A 25,885-nucleotide genomic window follows, 5' to 3' on the forward strand; every position below is an offset into this window, starting at 1 on the left:
GAACTCTACTTCACTTGCCCCATAGACCGTGAGGTTTGACCTCGGCATATGAAGAGATAGTGTGGTCAGAACTATGCCCAGCCGCCTTTACTTTCCTTAACGTGAGTTAGGTACCCATCAGAGTTGGGTGGATTCAGGGACGGTCTACTGACTTGAACCCGGATTCGAACTAGAGACTTACTGGTTAGCAGTCCAGCTCTCTACCGCTAGACAACTCCGTCCCGGCGCCGACCCTAGGAGCGCCAAAATGGGTTGAAAAAAAATTTAAAAGCTCATTTTAGCTGCAGTTTTGAATTTAAAATATTAAAAAATATATGGGGGGGGGGTGCCAAATTGAAAGTTTGTCCCCGGGCGCCGGGAGGGGTCGCTACGCCTCTGCTTTATATTGACCGAGGTTGGTAAATATTTACAAAAGAAATCGTTGTCTTAGAAGAAGAACATTGTGACGACGTTTGGTAGTGGGGGGAAAGGGAAGTATAAATTGTTGTAAAAGTATGACGTCGTTTATGGACAACCCGTGACTATAGAGTTGAGTTTGACAAAAATATTAACAAACTACATGTTTAGTTCATCACGTGAATAATCACGTATATAATCTGTATTATAAACGTAAATGTACAGAAAAATACGTTAGGTCTATCATTTAAACACGTATAAAAATCGTCATACAAACTTAAACATAATAAAGTTACAAATTCAGTCCATCATATAAAAGAATAATAACCTGTCATAAAACTAAACAAAATAAAAATATCTAATAATTTTCGCAACATAAACACTGGCTGAAAACGTAGACTTGGGGATGAGGTTGTAGTTGTAAAATTAAAAGTTTAACAAAAAAGTCAACATGAAGAGATAACCACTTTCAATTATAAGTCAGTTAAAAGATCAAACAGAAAATAATTTACTACCACTACGCGGTGTGCTAGCAGGACAGTAAGTGTATAGGACTTAGTGCTAGAGGACAGTAGGGTGTATAGGACTTAGTGCTAGAGGACAGTAGGGTGTATAGGACTTAGTGCTAGAGGACAGTAGGGTGTATAGGACTTAGTGCTATAGGACAGTAGGTGTATAGGACTTAGTGCTAGCAGGACAGTAGGGTGTATAGGACTTAGTGCTAGTAGGACAGTAGGGTGTATAGGACTTAGTGCTAGAGGACAGTAGGGTGTATAGGACTTAGTGCTATAGGACAGTAGGTGTATAGGACTTAGTGCTAGCAGGACAGTAGGGTGTATAGGACTTAGTGCTAGTAGGACAGTAGGGTGTATAGGACTTAGTGCTAGAGGACAGTAGGGTGTATAGGACTTAGTGCTAGCAGGACATTAGGGTGTATAGGACTTAGTGCTAGCAGGACAGTAGGGTGTATAGGACTTAGTGCTAGAGGACAGTAGGGTGTATAGGACTTAGTGCTAGCAGGACAGTAGGGTGTATAGGACTTAGTACTAACAGGACAGTAGGGTGTATAGGACTTAGTGCTAGAGGACAGTAGGGTGTATAGGACTTAGTGCTAGCAGGACAGTAGGGTGTATAGGACTTAGTGCTAGCAGGACAGTATGGTGTATATGACTTAGTGCTAGCAGGACAGTAGGGTGTATAGGACTTAGTGCTAGAGGACAGTAGGGTGTATAGGACTTGGTGCTAGCAGGACCATAGGGTGTATAGGACTTAGTGCTAGCAGGACAGTAGGGTGTATAGGACTTAGTGCTAGCAGGACAGTAGGGTGTATAGGACTTAGTGCTAGAGGACAGTAGGGTGTATAGGACTTAGTGCTAGCAGGACAGTAGGGTGTATAGGACTTAGTGCTAGCAGGACAGTATGGTGTATAGGACTTAGTGCTAGCAGGACAGTAGGGTGTATAGGACTTAGTGCTAGAGGACAGTAGGGTGTATAGGACTTGGTGCTAGCAGGACCATAGGGTGTATAGGACTTAGTGCTAGCAGGACAGTAGGGTGTATAGGACTTAGTGCTAGCAGGACAGTAGGGTGTATAGGACTTAGTGCTAGAGGACAGTAGGGTGTATAGGACTTAGCGCTAGCAGGACAGTAGGGTGTATAGGACTTAGTGCTAGCAGGACAGTAGGGTGTATAGGACTTAGTGCTAGAGGACAGTAGGGTGTATAGGACTTAGTGCTAGCAGGACAGTAGGGTGTATAGGACTTAGTGCTAGCAGGACAGTATGGTGTATAGGACTTAGTGCTAGCAGGACAGTAGGGTGTATAGGACTTAGTGCTAGAGGACAGTAGGGTGTATAGGACTTGGTGCTAGCAGGACCATAGGGTGTATAGGACTTAGTGCTAGCAGGACAGTAGGGTGTATAGGACTTAGTGCTAGCAGGACAGTATGGTGTATAGGACTTAGTGCTAGCAGGACAGTAGGGTGTATAGGACTTAGTGCTAGAGGACAGTAGGGTGTATAGGACTTGGTGCTAGCAGGACCATAGGGTGTATAGGACTTAGTGCTAGCAGGACAGTAGGGTGTATAGGACTTAGTGCTAGCAGGACAGTAGGGTGTATAGGACTTAGTGCTAGCAGGACAGTAGGGTGTATAGGACTTAGTGCTAGCAGGACAGTAGGGTGTATAGGACTTGGTGCTAGCAGGACCATAGGGTGTATAGGACTTAGTGCTAGCAGGACTGTAGGGTGTATAGGACTTAGTGCTAGCAGGACAGTAGGGTGTATAGGACTTAGTGCTAGCAGGACAGTAGGGTGTATAGGACTTAGTGCTAGCAGGACAGTATGGTGTATAGGACTTAGTGCTAGCAGGACAGTAGGGTGTATAGGACTTAGTGCTAGAGGACAGTAGGGTGTATAGGACTTGGTGCTAGCAGGACCATAGGGTGTATAGGACTTAGTGCTAGCAGGACAGTAGGGTGTATAGGACTTAGTGCTAGCAGGACAGTATGGTGTATAGGACTTAGTGCTAGCAGGACAGTAGGGTGTATAGGACTTAGTGCTAGAGGACAGTAGGGTGTATAGGACTTGGTGCTAGCAGGACCATAGGGTGTATAGGACTTAGTGCTAGCAGGACAGTAGGGTGTATAGGACTTAGTGCTAGCAGGACAGTAGGGTGTATAGGACTTAGTGCTAGCAGGACAGTAGGGTGTATAGGACTTAGTGCTAGCAGGACAGTAGGGTGTATAGGACTTGGTGCTAGCAGGACCATAGGGTGTATAGGACTTAGTGCTAGCAGGACTGTAGGGTGTATAGGACTTAGTGCTAGCAGGACAGTATGGTGTATAGGACTTAGTGCTAGAGGACAGTAGTGTGTATAGGACTTAGCGCTAGCAGGACATTAAGGTGTATAGAACTGTGATATTTTTTTCTGGGAGCGACGGAAGGAATTTGTTTAGTTTATGTGATGGGGAGGGGGGGGGGGGGGGGAGCGTTCAATAATGACGTGGGGGCGAAAAATTTATTTTTAATTTTATTTATTTTTACACGTCACAACAATTAGAAAACATTCGACACAGATTGCTTCATTTCTCGTCTTGTTTAAATATCTTTTCCGATTTAAATTAATGCCGATAATTGAAAATGGGTTTTGTAAACTTCGAGACATACATAAAGGCTGATTTCAAAACAAAATGTTTTATTTCAAATTATATATTTTATAAATAGCTTAACTAAAATTAATTAGTTATATATATATATATATATATATATATATATATATATATAAATATATGTATATATATATATATATATATATATATATATATATATATATATATATATATATATATATATAATATATATATATATATATATATATATATATATATATATATATATATATATATAATATATATATATGGGTGTGTATGAGTGTGTGAGTTAGAGAAAGAAAGGTTATTTGATAAAAAGGGAGATAAAAAGAGGAGAGCTAATGATTCAACAAACAAGTGCAAAAAAGTGACCTCCCTTTACCATAAATTTAGCTGCCCCAACCCCTGGTATTATACTCGACCGTGAGCCACAGAGAATTACATAAATAATTAAAACGTTTCATCTGTTAGATCAGCAGCGGCATTAAACATCGGCATCATTAAAACAGCAGAATACCTGCGTGTTGCCAGATTTAAGGGGAGAGTAATTGTGTTACATATTGGATGGGACGAACGTGTTTACGCGATGAAAGCATCGTTGGATAATTTCCTGAGCTAGTTTTTAATGTTTATAGGAATCTACAGAAATACATGTGAGCAGTGGCGTAGTTAGGGGAGGGCGGGTGGGGCGGCCGCCCCGGGCGCCGACCCCAAGGGGGCGCCAAAAGGGGTAGAAAAATTAATTTAAGCTCTTTTAAGCTGAATTATCAAATTATACACATCAAATGAAGGGAGATTTTTCATAGACAGGAATAACTTTATAAAAATGGGAGGATTGCCCGCCCCGGGCGCCGGAATAGGTAGCTACGCCTCTGCATGTGAGAGAATTTAAAATTTAACTTAAAAGACGAAAGTATGGCCGTATGTTGTTAAAAGAAAAAAAAAAACACTTTTTTTTATATTTGTACTACAAATTTTAGTATTCTTAATGTTAATTAGCCTAGTGTCATTGATACAATTATGAATCAATTTTTAAGAACGTTTCTAAGATAGTGAATACTTCGTTGTATAATCCTTGTAAATGTTTTATAAGGATTTGAAAGCTAGATCCGCTGTACAAACTAAGTAGTTTACAATGTCAGCTATACGTACGAACCACTACATGTTGAGTGTACAACAATGATAAAATTAGGTATTTTGAGCTCTATTATTAACATCAGTCAAAATGATGTCACTATTTGTCTAAATTTGTTTATTCTATAATATGGACCTAAATATCCACCTTAGTTGTAAATATAATCATATAATACAACTACCTGTCTTTTAGTATTTTAAAAAATCCATGAATAACAAATCGAAAATGTAGCTATGGAAAAATCTTTTTAAAATTTTATTGTTCTTTATTATTGATTATCTCTGTCTAAATGTTTAGCTGATTTTAAAATCCGGCTCGCCACACACTCTAGAATTTGTTTTTTTTATTTAAATGAGGGACCGATCCTTAAATGGATAGCGAGATTTATATCGATTCCAGCCATGTTTAATTCAAGTAATTCATTAATGCAAGAAGCAATCGATGAAAACTTTACTAAGGGTTTACATGTTAGTTTCATTTCAAACATTACATCGTTACACTAGATGTCCTATTCTCAGTCTGTTTGAAGCAGTCCTAAAGAGTCATTTGAATGTAACTTCTGATGTTTTACAAGTAATGACCAAGGCAATATGGTGACTGCTGCTACTCTAAACTCATCACTCAAGTAAGTTTTTCAAACATAAAAATTGTATTTATTCTTGACAGTTTTCACTTTAAAAAATCGTGGTAAATATAAACTTTACGTTTTAAATGGTCTCTCGTTTATTTTGTTTACTCTCGCTATGAGAATATTTGTAAAAATTATAAATAGTTAGATAAATACGTTTTTTATACAATTTTCCCCCGCTAGCATTATCATTCATTGTTTGTGTAGGTTCAAAAACCATTTGCTGCTTGTGTATGTTTAAAATATCTGATTTATTAGTTTTAAGTTTAGCCGTTGAATTAGGGCATATGTTTAAAAACAACTTATCGTTGCTTCATGTTTAATTTTTAAACAATTTATCTTTGCAAAAATTAATTTTTTTTTTGAATTTGCAGTTTAATTTAAAGAAACGATAAGATATTAGTTTTAGATAAACAAATCAAGATCAATCTTCTTGCTTTATTCAGTATTTATATTTATTGCAGTTTCATTTTCAATTTAAACACATATAATTACATAAAAAACAAACGTATATAAATACTTATATATATATATATATATATATATATATATATATATATATATATATATATATATATATATATATATATATATATATATATATAATTTTAGTATCAAGTCTGCAAATCAAACAGACAGTTTACTCTCTGATGTGTCTAGAATGTACTTGTGGATATTTTGCGCCATTGGAATACCAGCCAATCTTCTCACCCTACTAACACTAGGTACCTTCAAGGAACTCGGACCATCAACAATATTTCTGAAATCATTGGCGTTTTTTGACGGAATCTGCCTGCTCATTAGTTTAATTTATAAGGAGTTACTGGTGAATAAGTTGTTTTTAAATTTTGCAATGTGCACATGTTTAAGTTTTCTTTTGTGTATTTCCAAAAGTCTGGCGAACTGGAATATTGTTTTAATTATTGTGGAAAGGTTTATTTGTCTTCGTTATCCGTTAAAACGAGTACACCTTGTAACTGAAAGACGATGTAAAATTGCAGTTATTTTAATGGTTGTAATCGTCGTCTCAATTTTTGCTCCATTTTGTTTTCTAACTATAGATTTTGATGGTGATTTTTGTATTATAAGAATAACTGAAACAATTTTTTATTTATTTCAATCACTCTTTATGATTATTCTTCCTTTGTTTGTCATAACATTTTTTGTTTGTGCTGTGATGAGAATTCTATTAGCGGCAGGTAGACGCCAACAAAATTCTGATCTGAACAATCAACGTATGGCAAGTCAGACTTTCTCAACGCGAACACACAAACTGGTGACGTTGTTAACAAAATGGATGGTTCTCTCAGCTCTTGTGTATATTGTTGTTTCATTACCTTCTTTAATATTCTTGTGTCTGCAGGATCAATTGTCGAACACTTCTGTAGATATATTTTACGTTGTTCAGTTAATAGTTTTTGATACTTCAAATATTTCAAACTTTTTTATTTATTTTTTGGCCGCAAAGCAGTTTAGAAACCACTTGTTAAAACAAGTATGTTGTAAATGAAAGTTGAAATATTTTATAAATACGAATTTAAATAAAAAATTATGGATAAATGTGCTTTAACCTTTTGGTACAGCTACTATTTTATAAATCTTGTTTATGTCTACTACTCAATATACATGTTTATCCAATATCAACATTTGTAAGTACAACATCAAGAAACGTTGAGCTGCTGTAATATCGCATTTTATTACTTGACTGGCTTACTTATTTTAACCTCTTCTTGGATGAAGATTGTAAAATAATTTAAATGAAATTTAAACAGTTATTTTTTCTTGATTATGTATATATATATAAAGATCAACCTTGTTGCTTTATGGGGTATTTCTATTTATTGGTTATTGTAGTATTCACTTTCAATTAAACCACACATACTTACACACACACCTATATAAAAAAAAATATATATATATATATATATATATATATATATATATATAATTTTAGTATCAAGTCTGCAAATCAAACAGACGACAGAGACAGCTCACTCTCTGATGTGTCTAGAATGTACTTGTGGGTCTTTTATATATATATATATATTTATATATATATAAATATATATATATATATATATATATATATATATATATATATATATATATATATATATATATATATATATATATAATTTAGCAGCTAATATAGCATAGATTACGTTTTCATTTGATTTATTATAGATGATGATGTGTTAAAATTGATTACATTTTTGATCGTTTTACTTATTCTAGTTCTGTAGTTTGTAATGTGCTACTTCATACTTTCATAATTACTGGAATGATCTGTATTTATAAATGCCAGTATGTATGTGTGTGTATGTCTGTCTAATGGATTACTGCACCACTCTTCCAGAAGGCATGGCCTAGCAGTAGAGCGCTAGACTGCTAACCAAAAAGTCTCAAGTTCTAATCTGGGATCAAATCAGGAGAACGTCCCTGAGTCCACCCAGCTCTGATGGGTACCTAACTCACTTTAGGTTAAGTAAAGGTGAATGAGCATATTGCTGACCACACTGTCCCTTTATATGCCGAGGTCAAGAAACAGGTAAACTCTACACTAGTTTATAAGCTCAAAATGAATATGTAATTAAGTAATTTACATTATACTTTTCTCATCATTTACTTGTCAATTTTGATTAATCAAAGGATTTCAATACCTCATACAATCTATACACAAATAGATGTATTTCTATTTGTGTGTTTAGGTGTCTGATAATTTATTCTTAATGCATTATTTTATCACTGAACTGATCCTCGTCATGTTCGGGATGTCCTTGCAAGTAAATCTTTAATTCTTGCTTCCCTTGTCTCACATCAACCACTCAAAATAACAAAATAAAGGGATGTAACCAGGCTAAGATGATTTTGTGAAAATATTAATTGAGTTGCTTCCCTTTAAACGTAAAAAATGTTTCCTGTATTTTATATTAAGTTCTCTGTCATTTTTTTTTTTAATTTATATTAGGGCTATATTAGGGCAGTTCGCTAGGCGCTCGAACCTACATCGAGGCTAACTTTGTATATGGGGTCCGCTGAATAAATATTACATTTCTGCACAGGAGGTCAGGGGTAGGCCTACCATTTGATTCAATAATTATTATTGTCAAACAGCACTAACTGTGTGTTGGTTTTCTGTATGATCGACAAGTACTGTCTTTACAACAAGTCAACGAAACGCACGAGTATTTTATTTCCATGAACGATTAAGGAATTTAAATTCAACTAAGAAAATTATGCATCTGTCAAGTTGGTCAGGTGATTTACAAATATCAGGACAAAACTTATTTGTCAGTTGCAGTTAAATTATCAGTACGGGGTAACATTTTTCAGCCTTACCTGGATATCAAATGTATCACCTTTTATTGATTGGGGCTTGGTTAGTTTTAAACCTCATATTCATTGACAGTGGCGTAGCGAGGTCGGGTGTCACCCGGTGCGGCACTTAATGGTGTCACCCCCCAGAGGCGTAGCGACCCTTCCCGGGGACAAACTTTCAAACTTTCGATTTGCATCCACCCCCCCCCCTCAAGTTTTTCTCTATATATTTTGCTATTTTTTGCCTTGGTGTCACCCCCTTAAATGGTGTCACCCGATGCGGTCCGCACCCCCACCTCCCCCCCCCCCCCCACTACGCCTCTGTTCATTGAGACTGGATTATCCACCCTCCATGCGACTGCATGGTAGGGTTATTGACCCAAGACGACTGGACATGTACGAAAGCAAGTGACCCTCCCCCCCCCCCCCCTCCCGACCACGACCACCACACATCATCACCATACCAGAACTGCGAAGTAAACTTGGGGAAACACGTAATTAGAGAGTTAAAGATGGAGTCGCTGTATACGTGGTAGACAGAGTTAGATGACCTATCTCTTAAGCTGGTGTTGCTACGTGTTGCCGGTAGAATTAGAATACAATAAGAAGTTAAGGATAATTAATTATAGCTATTTTTAATGGCATTTAGTTCAGTTATTAATTCACTGTTTCCTTTATTGTATTCTTCTGTTCAATATGCACATGTTCAATTATAAATGTTGTATTGTTATCGTTGCATTAAACTTTAAAAAATAGTCGCGTTATGTTTTGTTCACATTTGATACTCATTTCTTGCTACCACTCCTCCTAGATGGAAAAAAAACAACTGATTATGGGTGAGTATAATGAAGGACGAATCTATAAGTATGAAAGCTAAATGGATTCTGTCAAACTGTCTGTATGTTAATAACACCTTGAATTAGTTGGCTAGTTGCAGACAAGTTCAAAAGGTGACGCGTAGGGAGTCGGTTAAAATAGAAATGGTACAGATCAAAGCCAATGTCAAATTTGACATTCTCTAGTGGGGCAGTGCCAGTCAAACCAAGGCCTTGTTTGACACTATCATTCAAGAGATCAGCCTCTCTCAACACACCACAAATACCATTCATAAAATCCGCCTCTCTCAACGGACCAGTCATACCATACAACAGACCAGCCTGCCTCAAAAGAGCAGCCTTTCACAAATGACAAGCCTCTCTAAACAGACCAGCTTACCTTCCAAGAGAATAGCCTCTATAAACTTACCAGTCTTACGATACAATACAGAATTGCATACCATTTTTATAACATTAATTCAAATAATTTTTTTCTGGCTTAAGTTTTTATTTAATTTGTTTACGGTCGCTTTGATTGAAATCTAAAAAATAATATGCTTTTTATCCATGTTAACAATAATGATGGAAGGATTCTCGTCAACTCGCTCATGTCCATTAAAAGTAAAAATTATATTATTTTAGTGGGGAAGTATTACCCTGACAAAGTAAAAATTACGAAAAGATTCGCCAAAACAAAATCTGTTAAACATAAACCCATACATTTTATACCATAGTGAATATTGTCAGACAGCTATAAAAAAGCATATAAATTATGGCTTATATATGATGCAAAAACAAATTTAAAATGTTATCTATGGCCAGAGCTAAAGAAAATTGCATTATGATAAAATTTGAACATTTTAGAATTTTTCAAATCTGACCAGAAAAAGAAAATACGCATTAAATTTTGTTAAAATCTGCTATATTCAAATTGTACTAGAATGCTTTAGGTGTAGTTCCAGCTATAAATAATACTTTAAGAAAGTAATATTTCAATTACTTTGGTTAATGTGTTGATACATTTTGAATAAAAGAAAAACAAATGTATTTGTAGCACTCTCTCAATGGGGATGTTTCTTACCCACTGAGGTGTTGCGTTTAAAAGAGCTGACCCTGAGATAAAGCACACAATGGAACGACGCTATTGTTGACAACTACTGACTTTATTGACATTAACATCAAGCCGTAAACGGCGATGTAGGACAGTACAACCGTAAAAACACAGTAGGAAACAGTAGACACACTACTGATGACCAAATATACTGTAGAGAACAGTAGACCACAGAAAAACAGTGTAGAACACAGCAAAATGCTGCCCTTCATTAAGTCTACATGATCTACCTATAGGCAACGTCACCCTCCGTGTCCACAGCAGCCTTGGGTCTGACTGACACGGCTACAGGCACGAACTGTGCCATGTCACATGATATAGAACGCAGGTAAAAATCGCTCACCGAAGAGCATGCAAAAAAACGACAGCAACAGTTGCGGTCCCACAGGGGCCGCAACCCAATACATTAAAACGTATTATTTATCCCCCCCCCCCCCCGGCTGCTAACAATGATATGTGTTACATATTGTTTAAAATATGGTACTTATTTTAGTTTTTCGTATACATTTTTCCAAATTATCAACAGATTTTTCTAAAAATCGCAATAACGATGACTTACAGTATTATCTAAAGCCTGATCTAACGAAATTGCATAGCGACGAAAATTGAAAATTTTAGAATTTTCAATATTAACATACAAACACGACGAAAATTAATAAAATGTTTAAAATATTGAAAAATTCACTTTGCATCAGTTTGATATTATTTTAGTAATCCTATATGCCGAATTGGAAGTAAGTTCGTTAATGGTTGAAACATTAGTTTACAAAAAGTAACAAATGTAAAAAAAATTGTTTAGAATCTACATGAAAATATTTTGCATTTTACATACGCCTACAATATATGCTGCATTAATGCTAATAAATCATAATTGTTACTGTAAAAATTTGACAGCTGTATGTCTAATAGTTTATTTTTGGCGATTATTTTTGTTTCTCTCCCTTAGACTGGATGATACTGCCCCCTCAACCATTCCTATGGGACGACTAAAAATAGATTCTCGCATAGGGAATTCCCAAACTTTCTGTTTAGCTTCTCTGAATATAAGTCTAAATTTTAATGTAGCGTAATAGTAATCCAGACTTTCGGTTTATTTGTCATTGAAGTAGAGTTGGTTAGGACGCAATAACTTAGCTTGTGAAAATGTGGTTTTATATTGCTTACACGTCTTCTTCTATGGGATCTGTTTTAAAATAGTGTAGACTACGTTATATCGGAATATATCGAATAAGTGTCGAATGTTCTATCTTAAAAATGACCACCCCAAATTTATTTGTGTGTTTTCTACTGTTTTTTCTCATTCTTTTTTACTCAGGTAATCAACCAAGTTTGCAGTTTGAAACTTTTCTGTGTATAATCATACTTAGATCATTAATTGTGTTGTACAAAACAAGTAGTTGTGATTGACGATGTTGATAAGATTAGTCATATCTTAGCCTAATACCTATCTATAAAAACAAAAAAAAACTGCACCACATTTTACATTATTTTTTTGCAATAGCTCAGGGAATCGTCCATTTATCAAAGAGAGAGGGGAAGGAGGCGGGATGATTGGAAATTTGTTACGATATGTGATGGGGGGGGGGAAGAAGGGGGTGTTAGAAAGTATGAAGCCACACAAAAGTAATTTTAGAAGCTGTTTTAGCCGTTATTTCGCATTTTAGAAAGATATTTTTGTATATTGAATTAAAAATCCTTTAATCTACTCAATTTTGACCTATCTCAGTCAATACTTTAGAACGAAATAAATGTTTTAAATCAATAAAACTGTTCTTTTGAGAGGGGGAATTGTAAACTGACGTTTGATGTTATTTAAATGGGTGGGTCGGGCTTTTTATACAGTGAGGATGGGGGAGGTAAAAATCGTCAAAAAAGCGTGATGACCCCCATACTAAACGGATGCAAATACGTTAACACTCTACTGGCCACACTCTTTCCAGTTGAGAAACGAAGATTCAATTATAGGCAATTTTCTGACTTTTTTTCTGGATGCTGTTGAAATATTGATTACAACAGCTATGTCTATTTTTAGGGATTATGTCATATTTATTTACATTAGTTAACCTGACGTCACCACTCTAGCTCCGCCCCCCCCCCCCCCCACTCTCCCAACATACATACTTATGGCTGAGGTATTGCCAACTGTTTTTAGCGTCAGCCCACTTGTTCAAATCGATTTGCTTCATAATTCATCACGGATCGATTGGGACACCGGGAAAAATTCAAGTGGGCTGTCGAGAACGGTGATGTAATAAGTTAATTTAAATCGGTGCTTTGATATTTAAAAATAATGTGTTGGTTAACTAACCTTTAAAGCCCTGGATGCGTACTTTGGATTTGTGCGTATAGTTCAACTTTTCGTTTACTTCTTCAAACCGAGGCGCATGAATTTAAGTAATGTTACAGAGGCGTAGCGAGGGGGGGCGGGGGCGGACCGCACCAGGTGACACCATTTAGGGGGGTGACAACAAGGCAAAAAATAGCAAAATATATGTAGAAAAATGATAATTCCACTTAATTAAGTGATTAATTCGAGTGTTAAATAGTGTTTTAAGAGTTGCAAATCAAAAGTTTGAGGGGGGGGGGGGGGGGGGGGTGCAAATCGAAAATTTAAAGTTTGTTCGCGGGAAGGGTCGCTACGCCTCAGTGGGGTGACACCATTAAGTGCCGCACCGGGTGGCACACGACCTCGCTTTGCCACTGGTTACAAATGCAAAAAGAAAACAATATGTGACCCTTCACCTAACTAGCAGGCAGAACTTTTATTTGGAAGGGTAATATGCAAGCTTACTGTCGCTATTTTAATTTAAAAATGTAAGGAGAGAAAGATGTCGGATGCCCGATAGGCAGAGGCGTAGCGAGGGGGGGGGGTGCGGGCCGCACCGGGTGACACCATTTAGGGGGGTGACACCTAGGCAAAAAATAGCAAAATATATAGAGAAAAACTTGAGGGGGGGTGCAAATCGAAAGTTTGAGGGGGGGTGGGGAGGGTGCAAATCGAAAGTTTGGGGGCGTGCAAATCGAAAATGTGAAAGTATGTCCCCGGGAAGGGTCGCTTCGCCTCTGGGGGGGGGGGGGGTGACACCATTAAGTGCCGCACCGGGTGACACCCGACCTCGCTACGCCACTGCCGATAAGGCACTTCCCGGCGCAGCAGGCGCTTAAAATTTGACAGGATCATGCATTGGGGCAACAGAACACGAGAGCCGGTGCCGGTTGGTCATCAAGTCCCCCCCCCCCCCCACGAAGAGGGGGACAAAACTGACCTCGACTGACCAGCACCTTATATGAGCTATATATCGAAACAAAAATTCCCACGTAGGAACCCTTTCATAACTCCTGAGGTCGTAGATCGACCCACTGGGGTGGCAAAAAAACAAACTATAATATGTTCCGGAAAATTCCGGAAGACCTTTAGAACTGACCGGTCCGAATTTTCCTTATATAAACATTGATAATTTTCTGAAAAACGATAACTCTTTTCAAAAACAGTGTTTAGGAACTTTGGCTCTGTACATCTGGCTCATTTTTTCCATAAACTTGCGTAAATGAATCGGCATTATGGATAAACTATCGGTCAGCTTCTGCTCTATTGGGCGACCCAAAGCACACCGGGCTCACCCGCGAGCGCTATGGCGCCTACGTTCCTTTTATAAAAAAGGATATACACTATATTCACGATGGGCAGCATTACGTTTATTTTAAGTAGCGCGATAGGCTATGGATACAATGAGTTGAGATAGTCACTCACTAAATCGAATCAGGCACGTCCTCCGGCATCTCTGCAGGGTGCAATTTGACCTTAGTTTTAAGAAGCGTCCTACAATATAACATTTGATGATTAAACCGAGCTAGGGGCCGTGTAATCGGGTTCACGAGAGCGCCACTTTCCGTCCTCGACACTTAGGCGGTGAGTCATTAACAATATCACCGTTAGTAATTAACTTACACTCAAGGCTTTCATACAGCACGCCATGGTGGTGGGCGGTAGTGTAGGAAACCAGTGCCCCGATAAATATGATCCAAACACAGGCATTGTTTACATTTAAATAACTCAGTTTTAGAAAACAAGGAAGGACAATGAAATAGGGAGTAACTAAAAAATCTAATAGAATAGCGAGTGCTTATAGTTATATTTACTATCATATCGTTCATTACCGAGTGTTCCAGACTAATACTTTTATGAGCTTTAAAAATAAAATAAAATTATTATCAATTTTTGTGCATCGGGCTGAAGAGCCGCATCATGACATCAAAAGAGCCGCAAGCGGCTCGCGAGCTGCACCTTGCCGACCCCTGGTTTAATATATAAATGTAAATTCTGTAGCGGACCGCAGATCCTTGACAGTAAAGGAATATAAGAAATCAATAGACTTGTGTATCTGACATGAACGTCCTATTTTAGCTGAATATTATGCGTTTTTTTCTACATTAACTTTACCCAAATTATTGCTATGCGAACGAGGCTATACCCTACGCCAGTAATGTGGTGGACATACTGAATTTTGGACTGACCCTTAAACCCATGCTCTATCCCAAAACCATCCCTGTGGTAAAAAGGCGGGAGTCTGTAAACTAATAAATTATCCCTCTCGGTATTAAAAAAGAACAGGTTAAAGGTCTGTATAAATACTACCATTTTAATACCGACGCTGTTTGATTTTTTTGAAACGGAGACTACTTGTCAGCCCCCGCCCCCTGTAACAAATGGATACAAAAGTTACTTAGATTTTACACCCCAACAGCTTTATATGTAACTGCAACTATATTCAGTTATTTTTTGGTTCAGCTAGTCCAATAGTTTGTCTGGATAGTGATTTCAATAGCTTGTTGAGCATATTACCGCTTTTGTGTTTTAAATTATTTCATTAGTCAACATAATGCCTCAGATATTGAAGTGCGAATGTTAAAATTCTTTAAAAATGAAATTACACTATCTTTTAGGAAATTATATGTCCATCTTAATAGTTCTTCACCTTTGATAGATTCGGTGGCAACTTGGTTTTGGCACTTAGTTTACATATCTAAATTTAATAAACATTCCCTTATGTCCTTAATTATTAACAAGTAACTTTAACATACTTGCAAACATTATCTGCAGGTGAAGCAAACACATCAAGAGCCTGTAATAATGAAAAATGTACGTTCAGTTTTTATCTGACTCAAGAAGGAAAAATTGAAATATGCGTTTCTGGTTATCTCAAGTCTAAAGATTTTCCAAAATTGATAATTGACGGCGTTGACACAGCATTGAATTCTAAATATAGGTTTAATGCGTCGTCAATAGAAGGTTGTTTGTACATTACCATATATATAACAAACATCACTGAACAAGATTATGGAGACAAAGAAATTAAATTAATTGTGTCCGAAGAACGAAGCTTTTACGCCAAAGTACCTCTTACAGCTGGAGAAGCGAAAACCGGTAGGTAGAGGAGAGAGTTAACTTGTGCAAATGTAATATTCATAGGATCAAAAACAGTGGTGTAAGGAGAATAAGGTTATAGGAGGAAATGTAAGGTGTGGTTTAAAGACATTTAAAATATAAAAAATTGACACGAGTGGACAGTAGCCAATAGTTAATAGGGTGCGCGGACCTTTGACCACAGGTGCTTTGACCATAGGGGGTTTGACCATAGGGGGTTTGACCACAGTGGTGCTTTGACCATAACGGAGCTTTGACCATACGGGGTTTGACCATAAGGGGTTTGACCATAGTGGAGCTTTGACCATAGGGGGATTGACCATAGGGTGTTTGACCACAGTGGTGCTTTGACCATAACGGAGCTTTGACCATAGGGGGTTTGATCATAGGGGGTTTGACCATAGTGGAGCTTTGACCATAGGGGGATTGACCATAGGGTGTTTGACCACAGTGGTGCTTTGACCATAACGGAGCTTTGACCATAGGGGGTTTGACCATAGGGGGTTTGACCATAGGGGGTTTGACCACAAGTGTTTTCGCAGCAGAGGGTCTTTGATCACAGGTGGTTTTGTAACGGGTGTTTGATCACAAGCGCCCAGTCCGTCTTTAAACACAGGTGGTTTGTCCATATAGGGTCTTTGATCACAGGGTTTTTTAGTCCATATAGGGTCTATGATCACAGGTGGTTTGTCAAATGCTGGCGTTTGATAATAAGCGCTTTGTCCATATATTGTAATAATTCATTTTAAATGTCGTGTAATTATGTTTTTAAATTGCGGCAGGGTATAATATGTTAATTCATCATATATAAATACAAGTCATCTAAACCATACAATTATTACTTCTTTGACTACACTGTTGGCATGTTTTTTTATCCTTTGTTATCCTTTCTATTTATGTATTTTCAAGTACATCTACATTATTTATTTGTAAAACTTGTTATATGTCGCATTATTTATGTTCCATTTATATTTAAAATAAATTCTATGAAGCACCAGTCTTTATGTGGAGACTAAAATGTCGTTCTTTTTTTTAGTACGTTAATTTCTATTAATCGTCCCAGGAAATATGTATAAAATCGTATTAATTGTATCACAAATTTAAATCAAATAACAATTTATAATATCTATTTTAAAATCTATATATTATGGTTAGCCCCCTCTGTGGTCAAAGCCCCGTTGTGGTCAAACCCCCTATGGTCAAAGCACCTGTGGTCAAAGCACCTAGGACCGTTAATAGTTAACATAAGCTTCTCTTTAGGGATCTGTGGAGGCTGCGGCGTATTAAGATGTAGAATATGGGGGGAGGGGTAGTAGCCTAAGATTCATAATCTTTATTAGCCTCCATATTTTCTCTTACAAACAATTAGCCAACAGTGAGTCAAATTTAATATCATATTGCATTGTCAGAATGTCTAGTCCCACGTCCAGAATTTTAGAGAAATTGATCGGTTAGAAGTTCTAGAAATTGAACTCGCCCGTTTCGATATAGACAGATATAGAGACAGTAGGAAGATAGAAAGAGAAAGCAAGTTAAACAAAAGCTTTAAAAAGCTTTTTTTTTAAATAATAAGCTTTTAGTTAATAATGCTCTAAAAAAGATATAATAAAAGATTTTTTAAAATATATAATAATACACTATTATTTAAATGACAATATATTATGTATAGGATTCCTTTACTGACATTTAGGAAGCGACCCACTATCTGTCTGTTTCTTCGTTTGTCTGTCTTACTGACTGACTTCCTGCCTGAATGCCTGCCTGTCTGTCTGTTGTGTTGTGTCCTGGTCTGTCTGTATTTCAGAATATATATGTATGTATGTATGTATATATATATATATATATATATATATATATATATATATATATATATATATATATATATATATATATTTATATTTATATATATATATCTATATATATAAAGCAAAGTGGTCAAGTGCCCGATAGGGCACTTCCCGGCGCCGCAGGCGCGTCAAATTTGGCACGATGGTGCCTTCGGGCAATAGAACACGAAGGCCGGTGACGGTTGGCCGAAAAGTCTACGGAGAAGGGGTCAAAACTGACCTCGACTGACCGGCGCCTTATATGGGCTATATTACGAAAAAAAATTTCCTCCGACGACCCCCCTTGAAATTTTGTGAGGTGGTAGGAGAACACCTTGGGGTGTCACAAAAAACTCGCCATGTCCGGGAAAAATCGGGAAACGGGTCAAAACTGACCAGTCGTATTTCCCTATATAATCTTTGTATTTTATGGGAAAAACAGAGGGTCATTTCAAAACGGATTTTAGGGCACTTACCCTGTTTACATCTGGCTAATTTTTGACATGTTTATAGGTAAATGGCTTGACCGTAGGGCTGACCTGTCGGTCTTACTCAAAGCCCTCGACGAGGGCTAAAAAGTGACCGCGAGTGAAATTCTCTTTATATGAGCTCTATTACGAAAAAAAATTTCCTCCGACGACCCCCCTTGATATTTTGTGAGGTGGTAGGAGAACGCCTTGGGGTGTCACAAAAAACTCGCCATGTCCGGGAAAACTTCGTAAAGGGGTCAAAACTGACCAGTTGTATTTCCCTATATAATCTTTGTATTTTATGGGAAAAACAGAGGGTCATTTCAACGCAGACTTTAGGGTACTTAAGCTCAGTATATCTGGCTAATTTTTTGCATGCTCCTAGGTCAATGGCTTGACCTTTAGGGAAAACTGTCGGTTACACTCAAAGCCCTCGAAGAGGGCTAAAAAGTGACCGCGAGTGAAATTCTCTTTATATGAGCTCTATTACGAAAAAATTTTTCCTCCGACGACCCCCCTTGATATTTTGTGAGGTGGTAGAAGAACACCTAGGAGTGTCACAAAAAACTCGGCATATCTGGGAAAACTTCGTAAAGCGGTCAAAACTGACCAGTTGTATTTCCCTATATAATCTTTGTATTTTATGGGAAAAACAGAGGGTCATTTCAACGCAGACTTTAGGGTACTTAAGCTCAGTATATCTGGCTAATTTTTTGCATGCTCCTAGGTCAATGGCTTGACCTTTAGGGAAAACTGTCGGTTACACTCAAAGCCCTCGACGAGGGCTAAAAAGTGACCGCGAGTGAAATTCTCTTTATATGAGCTCTATTACGAAAAAAAATTTCCTCCGACGACCCCCCTTGATATTTTGTGAGGTGGTAGAAGAACACCTAGGGGTTTCATAAAAAAACTCGGCAATTCTGGGAAAACTTCGTAAAGCGGTCAAAACTGACCAGTTGTATTTCCCTATATAATCTTTGTATTTTATGGGAAAAACAGGGAAATTTTAACACAATTTTTAGGTTACTTAATGTCTGTACATCATGCTAAGTTTTTGCATACACTACTATAGATGACTAGGCCGTATGGAAAAACTGTTGGTCAGACTCAAAGCCCTCGACGAGGGCTAAAAGATGATCTTGAGTGAAATTCTCCTTATATGAGATATATATATATATATATATATATATATATATATATATATATATATATATATATATATAAATAAATTGACGAACGATCCCCTTAATATTATGTGACGTCGTAGACCGACCATGGAGGGTAACAAAAAAACTTTATTCCCGTCGGAAATAGCCATTATAGTCGTTAAATAAGTTCATATAACGTAATTTCTTATATAAGCAAACAATATAAGTAAACAATGACATACGTCATACGTTTAGTTTTCAAGGGAGGTAACGTTTTTAAAATTATTATTTTTCAAATAATTGTATACTATTTTAAACAGAAACAGAAAATGACGAAGTATAGCATTTGTTTTAGTACAAAATTAAGTTGTTAATTTAGTTAAGTATGTTAATTAAATTAATTAATTAATTTCAAAAGGCAATGTAATATAAACTATGAGATATACTGTTCATGAAACCTGTGTAGTTCTAATTCCATTTTAGTTATACATTGCGTACTTTCCGAAAATTCGCTACGAATCTGCATGTAAATGACTAACAAAAACATTTTTTCTAAAGTTAGCATTACTGTTTAAATTAAACTTATTAAACTTATTAAAGCACTCCACACCCAATCCATCGCTAAATAATTAAGTATTCAAATTCTCAAATGCCTTTTAAAAACCTAAGCGAAGCTAGGCAGTATGCCTAGTATATATATATATATATATATATATATATATATATATATATATATATATATATATATATATATATATATATATATATATATATATATATATATATATATATATATATATATATATATATGTATATGTATATATATATAAATATGTATATATACATATATATGTATATGATTTTCAGAACGCCTCAAGTTTGGTTTGAATGGAGCAGCATTTAAAAATGATGCATCAGCAACTGTGGATGTTAGTAGTAAAGTAACTTTAAAATGTCGATTCAATAATAATAGGCAGACAGGAGAACTTACTATAAGACAAGGTAATGCAGTCTTGAGACGTGAAAATAACAGCATAGAATACGTCATTGACAACGTAAACTGTGTAAATATGGATTCTTATACCTGCGACGATGGAAAACAGTCTACTCGGATTAGATTATTCGTTAACATGTGTAAGTTTTTATTAAAATACAACATCCTAGTTTGACCGAACTAAGCTTTGTTCTATATAGTCCAGTATAAAGATTTATTTATACTTGCAGGTGAGTGGAAACAGTGTCCAGAATGCAACAATACCAGCGTCCCATGTACGACTAGCCCTGGTGGAAATGGTACTTGGAAATTTAGTGTTGTTGGGTGTGCAAGTTCAGAAAACTTTCCTATGATGATAATAGATACAAATTACGTTTTTCCAACAACACGCAATTCTAAATATATTTTTGACTTTGAAAAAACGGAAGACGTCCCTGTCAAGTCGATTATTACCTTACGCATACTAAACGTCAAAGAAGAAGACTATGGAAACAAAAGAGTTGAAATACATTTTTCACCTTATGAACGATTAACAGTGTTTCTATTGTTGCAAAGAAATGCAGATCTAAGTAAGTTAATCACAAATATCCGTAATATATTATTGTGATATAGTATGTCATAACTATAACGCCTTTAATCATATTATAATTATGTAAAATATTATATAAAATTTGGAATTGATTTTTAACTTCTAATCATAAAGATATAAGCTTATCTTGTAGACAACAATTATTTCACTGCCGTTGTTTAGATAATTCGATGCTTAGCTACTCTGGGTAAGTCTCGTTGCTTTACACCAGGGGTCTCCAAACTACGGCCCGCTGCCAGGATGCAGCCCGCGAAGTCCTCTCATCCGGCCCGCGGAGATCTTTTTGTCCACGGAAAAAACGTTTGTTGGTGATGGCTGAGGAACTTCGCCCAGAAAAATCAAAGACATGCCTGGAAGAAACTGGCCCCCGAAGTGAAATTTGATCGTTAATGCGGCCCTCGGACTGAAAAGTTTGGAGACCCCTGCTTTACACATAAAAGAGTCGCAAAGGCATCTACTATCTTACACTCCAATATCATATTTAATAGGCAGAGGCCAAAATTTTTGTTTGCAGGGTGGACTTTTTTTTATAGTCCCGCCACTGTGATGGACTTCTTAACTATTTTGTCTTTAACGCGATGAATGAGGAAGCTGGTAATTTCAATTTTGACCCAGTAGTTAGGCTCGATGTTAACGGTAATAAAAAAGTATATTCGGTACCGTATAATAGTGATAATCAGTAAAATGCTGGATTCAACCGGTAGGAGGGTCTGTGCCGCCTCTTTACCTGGAATATAGATTCTAGTATAGTTTTACTAGAGGTAATATCATTAAGGTCTGATGACTAAGGGTCAATTCAATGCCCAAAGTTTACAGCCTTATTAGAATAATAATGGGTTTTACCTGGTCCGATGACCTCTTGTCTCTGGCAAGGGTTTACGGCCGGTGAATAAAATAAAATATCAGGTCCGATGACTACGGGTCAACTCAATGCCCGCAGTTTACGGCCTGTTGTAAAATAGAATGATGCAGTATATAATATTATATCTACTGCTCCGTGGCTAATACACGTGCAGGATAAAAGTAGTACAAAAGGTAACTGAAATGTCTACTCAACTGCCAAGTGGAATTACGTCACAGGCAGGAATAGTTTAGGTCAAATAAGTATTCAAATGCCCTGTGTGCTAAGACACGGGCAGTGTAAAGTTGACTTAAGTAAATCAGGTAAGTTATCGACTGTCACATGGACTAAGCCACGAACAGGTTAACAGTGTTAAGTATTTAAGTAACAATACACAACAGCGAGATAATATATATGGTATTTATTGAAACTACTTGTTACAATGGTAATCAAATATGCATATAAAAATTGGTAAAGTAAAATTAAGAAACAATTAAGTAAAACCAAACCAAAAAAAAACACGTGGAGGTCGGGCCGACGGCCCCAACGCCGCGTGCGACACCACCAGCTGAGCTCAGTGCTGGAAGAGTGCGTTAATTTCATTGTTGCATCCCCTTTTATGCATTAAAATTGGCGGTGTGTCACGTGGACAATCTAGCCAACTAGAGAGGAGCCTGTGAGGGGGACGAAAGATAAGAATGTAAGTAGTTGTAGAGGGGCGGGGAGTAATAGAGCAGGTAGAGGGTGGTGGAAGAATAAAATGGAGCTAGCCTAAACGGTTTTACCGTCACACTCGACTCATCGCTCGTTTACCACACAGCGGTGAAAGTGAAAGAAATACATTGAAATTTAATGTTCTTTCCCGTTCACAAAACAGATGTGTATTAATTATTTTTTCAAAAATTACTATTATTTTCTACTTTCATATTATATTTTTTGCAGTTTCAACAAGTGCGCCTACTAACATACCCAATATAGCAGAAGGTAAAAAGCACTTAATTGTATAACTATTTTTAAAATGTGTAACCTTATCTAATATCGTAATTGTAGCTAATAGTTTTACAATTCTTAGTAGAAAAGAAAGCTATTTTATTATGAAATAACAAAAAAAAAACAAAGTTGTTAAGGCTGTGAGAGGGCTTCGCATTTCTCTACAATTATTAAACACTTTGGGCATTCCAAAAAATTACCTTAAAACAGAACTTCACGAAAATAGTACTACTTTTTAGATACATGTAATTTCCAATCCGGTTAATACCAAGTCGATACACAGAGAGACTACAACTATTTGTTGAAAACGTTTGTGTATTTTCTTATAATAGGCGATTTTTATCTGGCACTGATTAACTTCAGCCTATGCTTTAAGATTTATAAACAACATTCTACATTAACACGAGCTTACTTGAATGATTGGGTGAGCGCCATAACAATGTACTTTCCATTGTTTTGAGGCATATGGTAATCTCTAATTTAGTTTTAACGAAATTCTGTGATAACGAGATAAACGGCCCGTTGAGGGTGAAATAGAACGGGCGCTAGGTTGATATTGTTGTCTCTTTTCTCTAAACCGAAACTGAAACCAAAAACCAAAATCACCAACTCAACGTAAAATTTTACGAAATTGTAATTGAAAACTGATTTTTATCCAGAATCGGCATTTTAACCGGATTTAAGCTTTATCTACAAAATGAAAAAAAGTCGAATTTAGAATTTCTCTCAGGCGACTCTACGGGGTGGGGGGACGGGGGTTGGGAGGTGGAGCCGCCTCGCCCACACATTGAAGCACGTCTATATGCAAACTAAAAGTAGACACTACTTGTATAATCTAGACCCGTTTCCTACATTTGGCAGCTAAATCTCAATCATGCAGATAGTGTTTCAATCAGACTTTTATCTCCGGGGAAGGCACAGTCTTTTTTTTTTGGGGGGGGGGGGGGGCAGTAGATGGGGGGTTGCTGACCCTGGTAAAAGTATATGTTTTCTGTATAAATTGTTTTTTATTCGAGGTGGGAAGAGGGGGTTAGATGTTCTTTTCTGGGGAGGGGCTCGAAATTTTCGGAGGGATGGACTTAATTTACCGTGGGAGGGGACACACTGATAAAAGTATATTTTCTATATAAATTCTATTTCGTTATAGAGGGTGGTAGACGTTTTTTGGAGGGAATGTGGGAGCGGGCTCATTTTCTCCTTCCGAAGAATTTTATGAAAGATACTCTAAAGGCGACTTATGTCAAGTTTGAGCTTAGGTACAGGGTTTAGGGGTATGAACATGACTATATTTAGTACTAATGTGCAGTTACTATGTGTTTATCAATGTTTTATCCGGTCAAAATGCCGATAAATCCCTTTTCAATGACATTTTTCGCTTTTTAAGTTGATGTGGGGATTTTGGTTTCGGTTTAGAGAAAAGGACAACACTATCAACCTAGCGCTCGTTGTATATCTACCTTAACGGGCAATTCATCTAGTATATAGATGTTTATGCTGTCATCGAGAATGTGCAAAGTTTAAAATATCTAGTTCTTATACAAAAACTACATACTTTAACACAAAACAACCAAAAACAAACAATGGAACAAACGGACACTTTCAAAAACGTATAAATAGCTATTAAAACGATTTAAGTAATCTTTGGAATATTGATTTGTTTTTTGGACGTTATGTTTTGTCATAAACATTTCCAAATTGTAAGTATTGTGTGCCTTTAGGCCTATGTTATAAACTAAATATATTCTTAATTAGTGGTGGGAACTGAAAAGACGACGAAGAAAAATAAAGTACATGCTACTAAAGAAGACAACTCTAGAACGTTAGTTGTTGTTGTTGCTGCTCCACTATCTTTTGGCGTTTGTATTGGTGTTTGTATTATTATTGTTGGTAAGTTATAATATAATAATAGCATATACTCATTTATCCAAAAATGTATTATTTATTTCGAAATTTTCTCTTTACTCTATTACTGTTCTAATTTTCTTTAAATATCTCATGTTTTCATACTTTATTTTCAGTTGTATGTTTTAAAAGAAGAAGAGACAACAAAAAGACTAAAGCAAGCTTAGATTATGGACACTTAAATATCAATGTTCTAAGTGAAGATGGCTGTGTGGTAGCCACACTTGCTGACGCTGATCAGAGAGTTATTCATCCTCTACTCGGAAATTCTTCAAAGAAGGTTCCAGACAGTACCACGTGGGGGCAGGCGTCATCTGAGGGGAATTCAGGCCAAATAACTGGGACTAAAATGTTCATTGCTGAAGTTTGAGCAAGAGGTAAAAGGATGTACATCAGAAAAATACTGAACACAGACATGTTAATCTTCGGGCAAATAATACGGTTTACAAAAAAAAAATGAAATATCGATTTTCTAGAAGCATTGTTGTGACATTTTTAAAAAGCTGATCCCACTTTATTCTTAACAACAGATTTGTTCTCTCATAAATGATGTCGATATAATATGAGCCTTTTTATTAGGTGTCATTTAGCTCGGTTGGTGAGAATACAGTAATAATATAAAATGTAATACACATTTAACGGAATAAAAGTTTTGATTCATTGATCGGTGAAAATATGTAACATGGGATGAAAAAGAATTATGACACTACAATTTATTTCATAGGGCCTTTCATAAAATACAATTGTATCTTTTGTTTTAAAATTAAAATTTTACACATTATCAACGACAGTAATCTATAAACTACTTATCATAAACTACATGGAATGTGTAATTATTTATAGAGTATTGTTTAACAAAACTGATTTCAGAAAATCCCATTCTTTAACACCAGAACTGTCGACAAGTTACCTGTTGTTTTAAATAATAGTCCTACATGTATGAAGTCCACACAAAAAAATGTATATCCCCTCAACTTTGTCCACACGCATCCATAAAAATGTCGACTTGCTTGGCTCCTTCTTGCCTCCCAGTGAACGTCTTTAAATGAATTACCTCTAATGTATTTTGTTAAAATTATTAAAATTGCTAATATTGTATTTCATTTTTCAATAAAATAGCTACACTATATGCCGTTTGAAAAAGTTCTGT

The 25,885-nt window shown here is 36.4% G+C and overlaps 2 protein-coding genes across 2 annotated transcripts; one reads left to right on the plus strand and one right to left on the minus strand.

Annotated features, from left to right (window-relative positions):
* Positions 1–2,392: 2,392 nt before the first annotated feature.
* Positions 2,393–3,161, minus strand: LOC131957249 (bile salt-activated lipase-like). Its single transcript, XM_059321986.1, has 2 exons — positions 2,978–3,161; positions 2,393–2,787 (listed from the first exon to the last, which is right to left on the minus strand). The coding sequence occupies exons 1-2, from the start codon at positions 3,159–3,161 to the stop codon at positions 2,393–2,395; spliced, it is 579 nt and encodes a 192-aa protein (XP_059177969.1).
* An 8,469-nt stretch (positions 3,162–11,630) lies between these two features.
* On the plus strand, positions 11,631–25,105 carry LOC131957250 (uncharacterized). The gene is made up of 7 exons (XM_059321987.1): positions 11,631–11,865; positions 15,652–15,975; positions 20,287–20,553; positions 20,644–20,982; positions 22,786–22,827; positions 24,586–24,720; positions 24,852–25,105. The coding sequence occupies exons 1-7, from the start codon at positions 11,805–11,807 to the stop codon at positions 25,103–25,105; spliced, it is 1,422 nt and encodes a 473-aa protein (XP_059177970.1). The 5' UTR covers positions 11,631–11,804.
* The last annotated feature ends 780 nt before the right edge of the window (positions 25,106–25,885 follow it).

Source organism: Physella acuta, unplaced genomic scaffold (assembly GCF_028476545.2).
Source record: "Physella acuta isolate Inbredline_101_S28 unplaced genomic scaffold, ASM2847654v3 ptg001225l, whole genome shotgun sequence".
In the NCBI taxonomy this organism is placed as follows: domain Eukaryota; kingdom Metazoa; phylum Mollusca; class Gastropoda; family Physidae; genus Physella; species Physella acuta.

Excerpts from the sequence above, each read along its gene's own strand:
- LOC131957250 (XM_059321987.1), top strand. The coding sequence starts at position 11,805 with ATGACCACCCCAAATTTATTTGTGTGTTTTCTACTGTTTTTTCTCATT. Across the intron at positions 11,866-15,651 it reads TCTCATTCTTTTTTACTCAG|GTGAAGCAAACACATCAAGA; the intron begins GTAATCAACCAA and ends CATTATCTGCAG. Across the intron at positions 20,983-22,785 it reads GCAAAGAAATGCAGATCTAA|TTTCAACAAGTGCGCCTACT; the intron begins GTAAGTTAATCA and ends TATTTTTTGCAG.
- LOC131957249 (XM_059321986.1), bottom strand. The coding sequence starts at position 3,161 with ATGGTCCTGCTAGCACCAAGTCCTATACACCCTACTGTCCTGCTAGCA. Across the intron at positions 2,788-2,977 it reads TATGGTCCTGCTAGCACCAA|CACTAAGTCCTATACACCCT; the intron begins GTCCTATACACC and ends ACTGTCCTCTAG.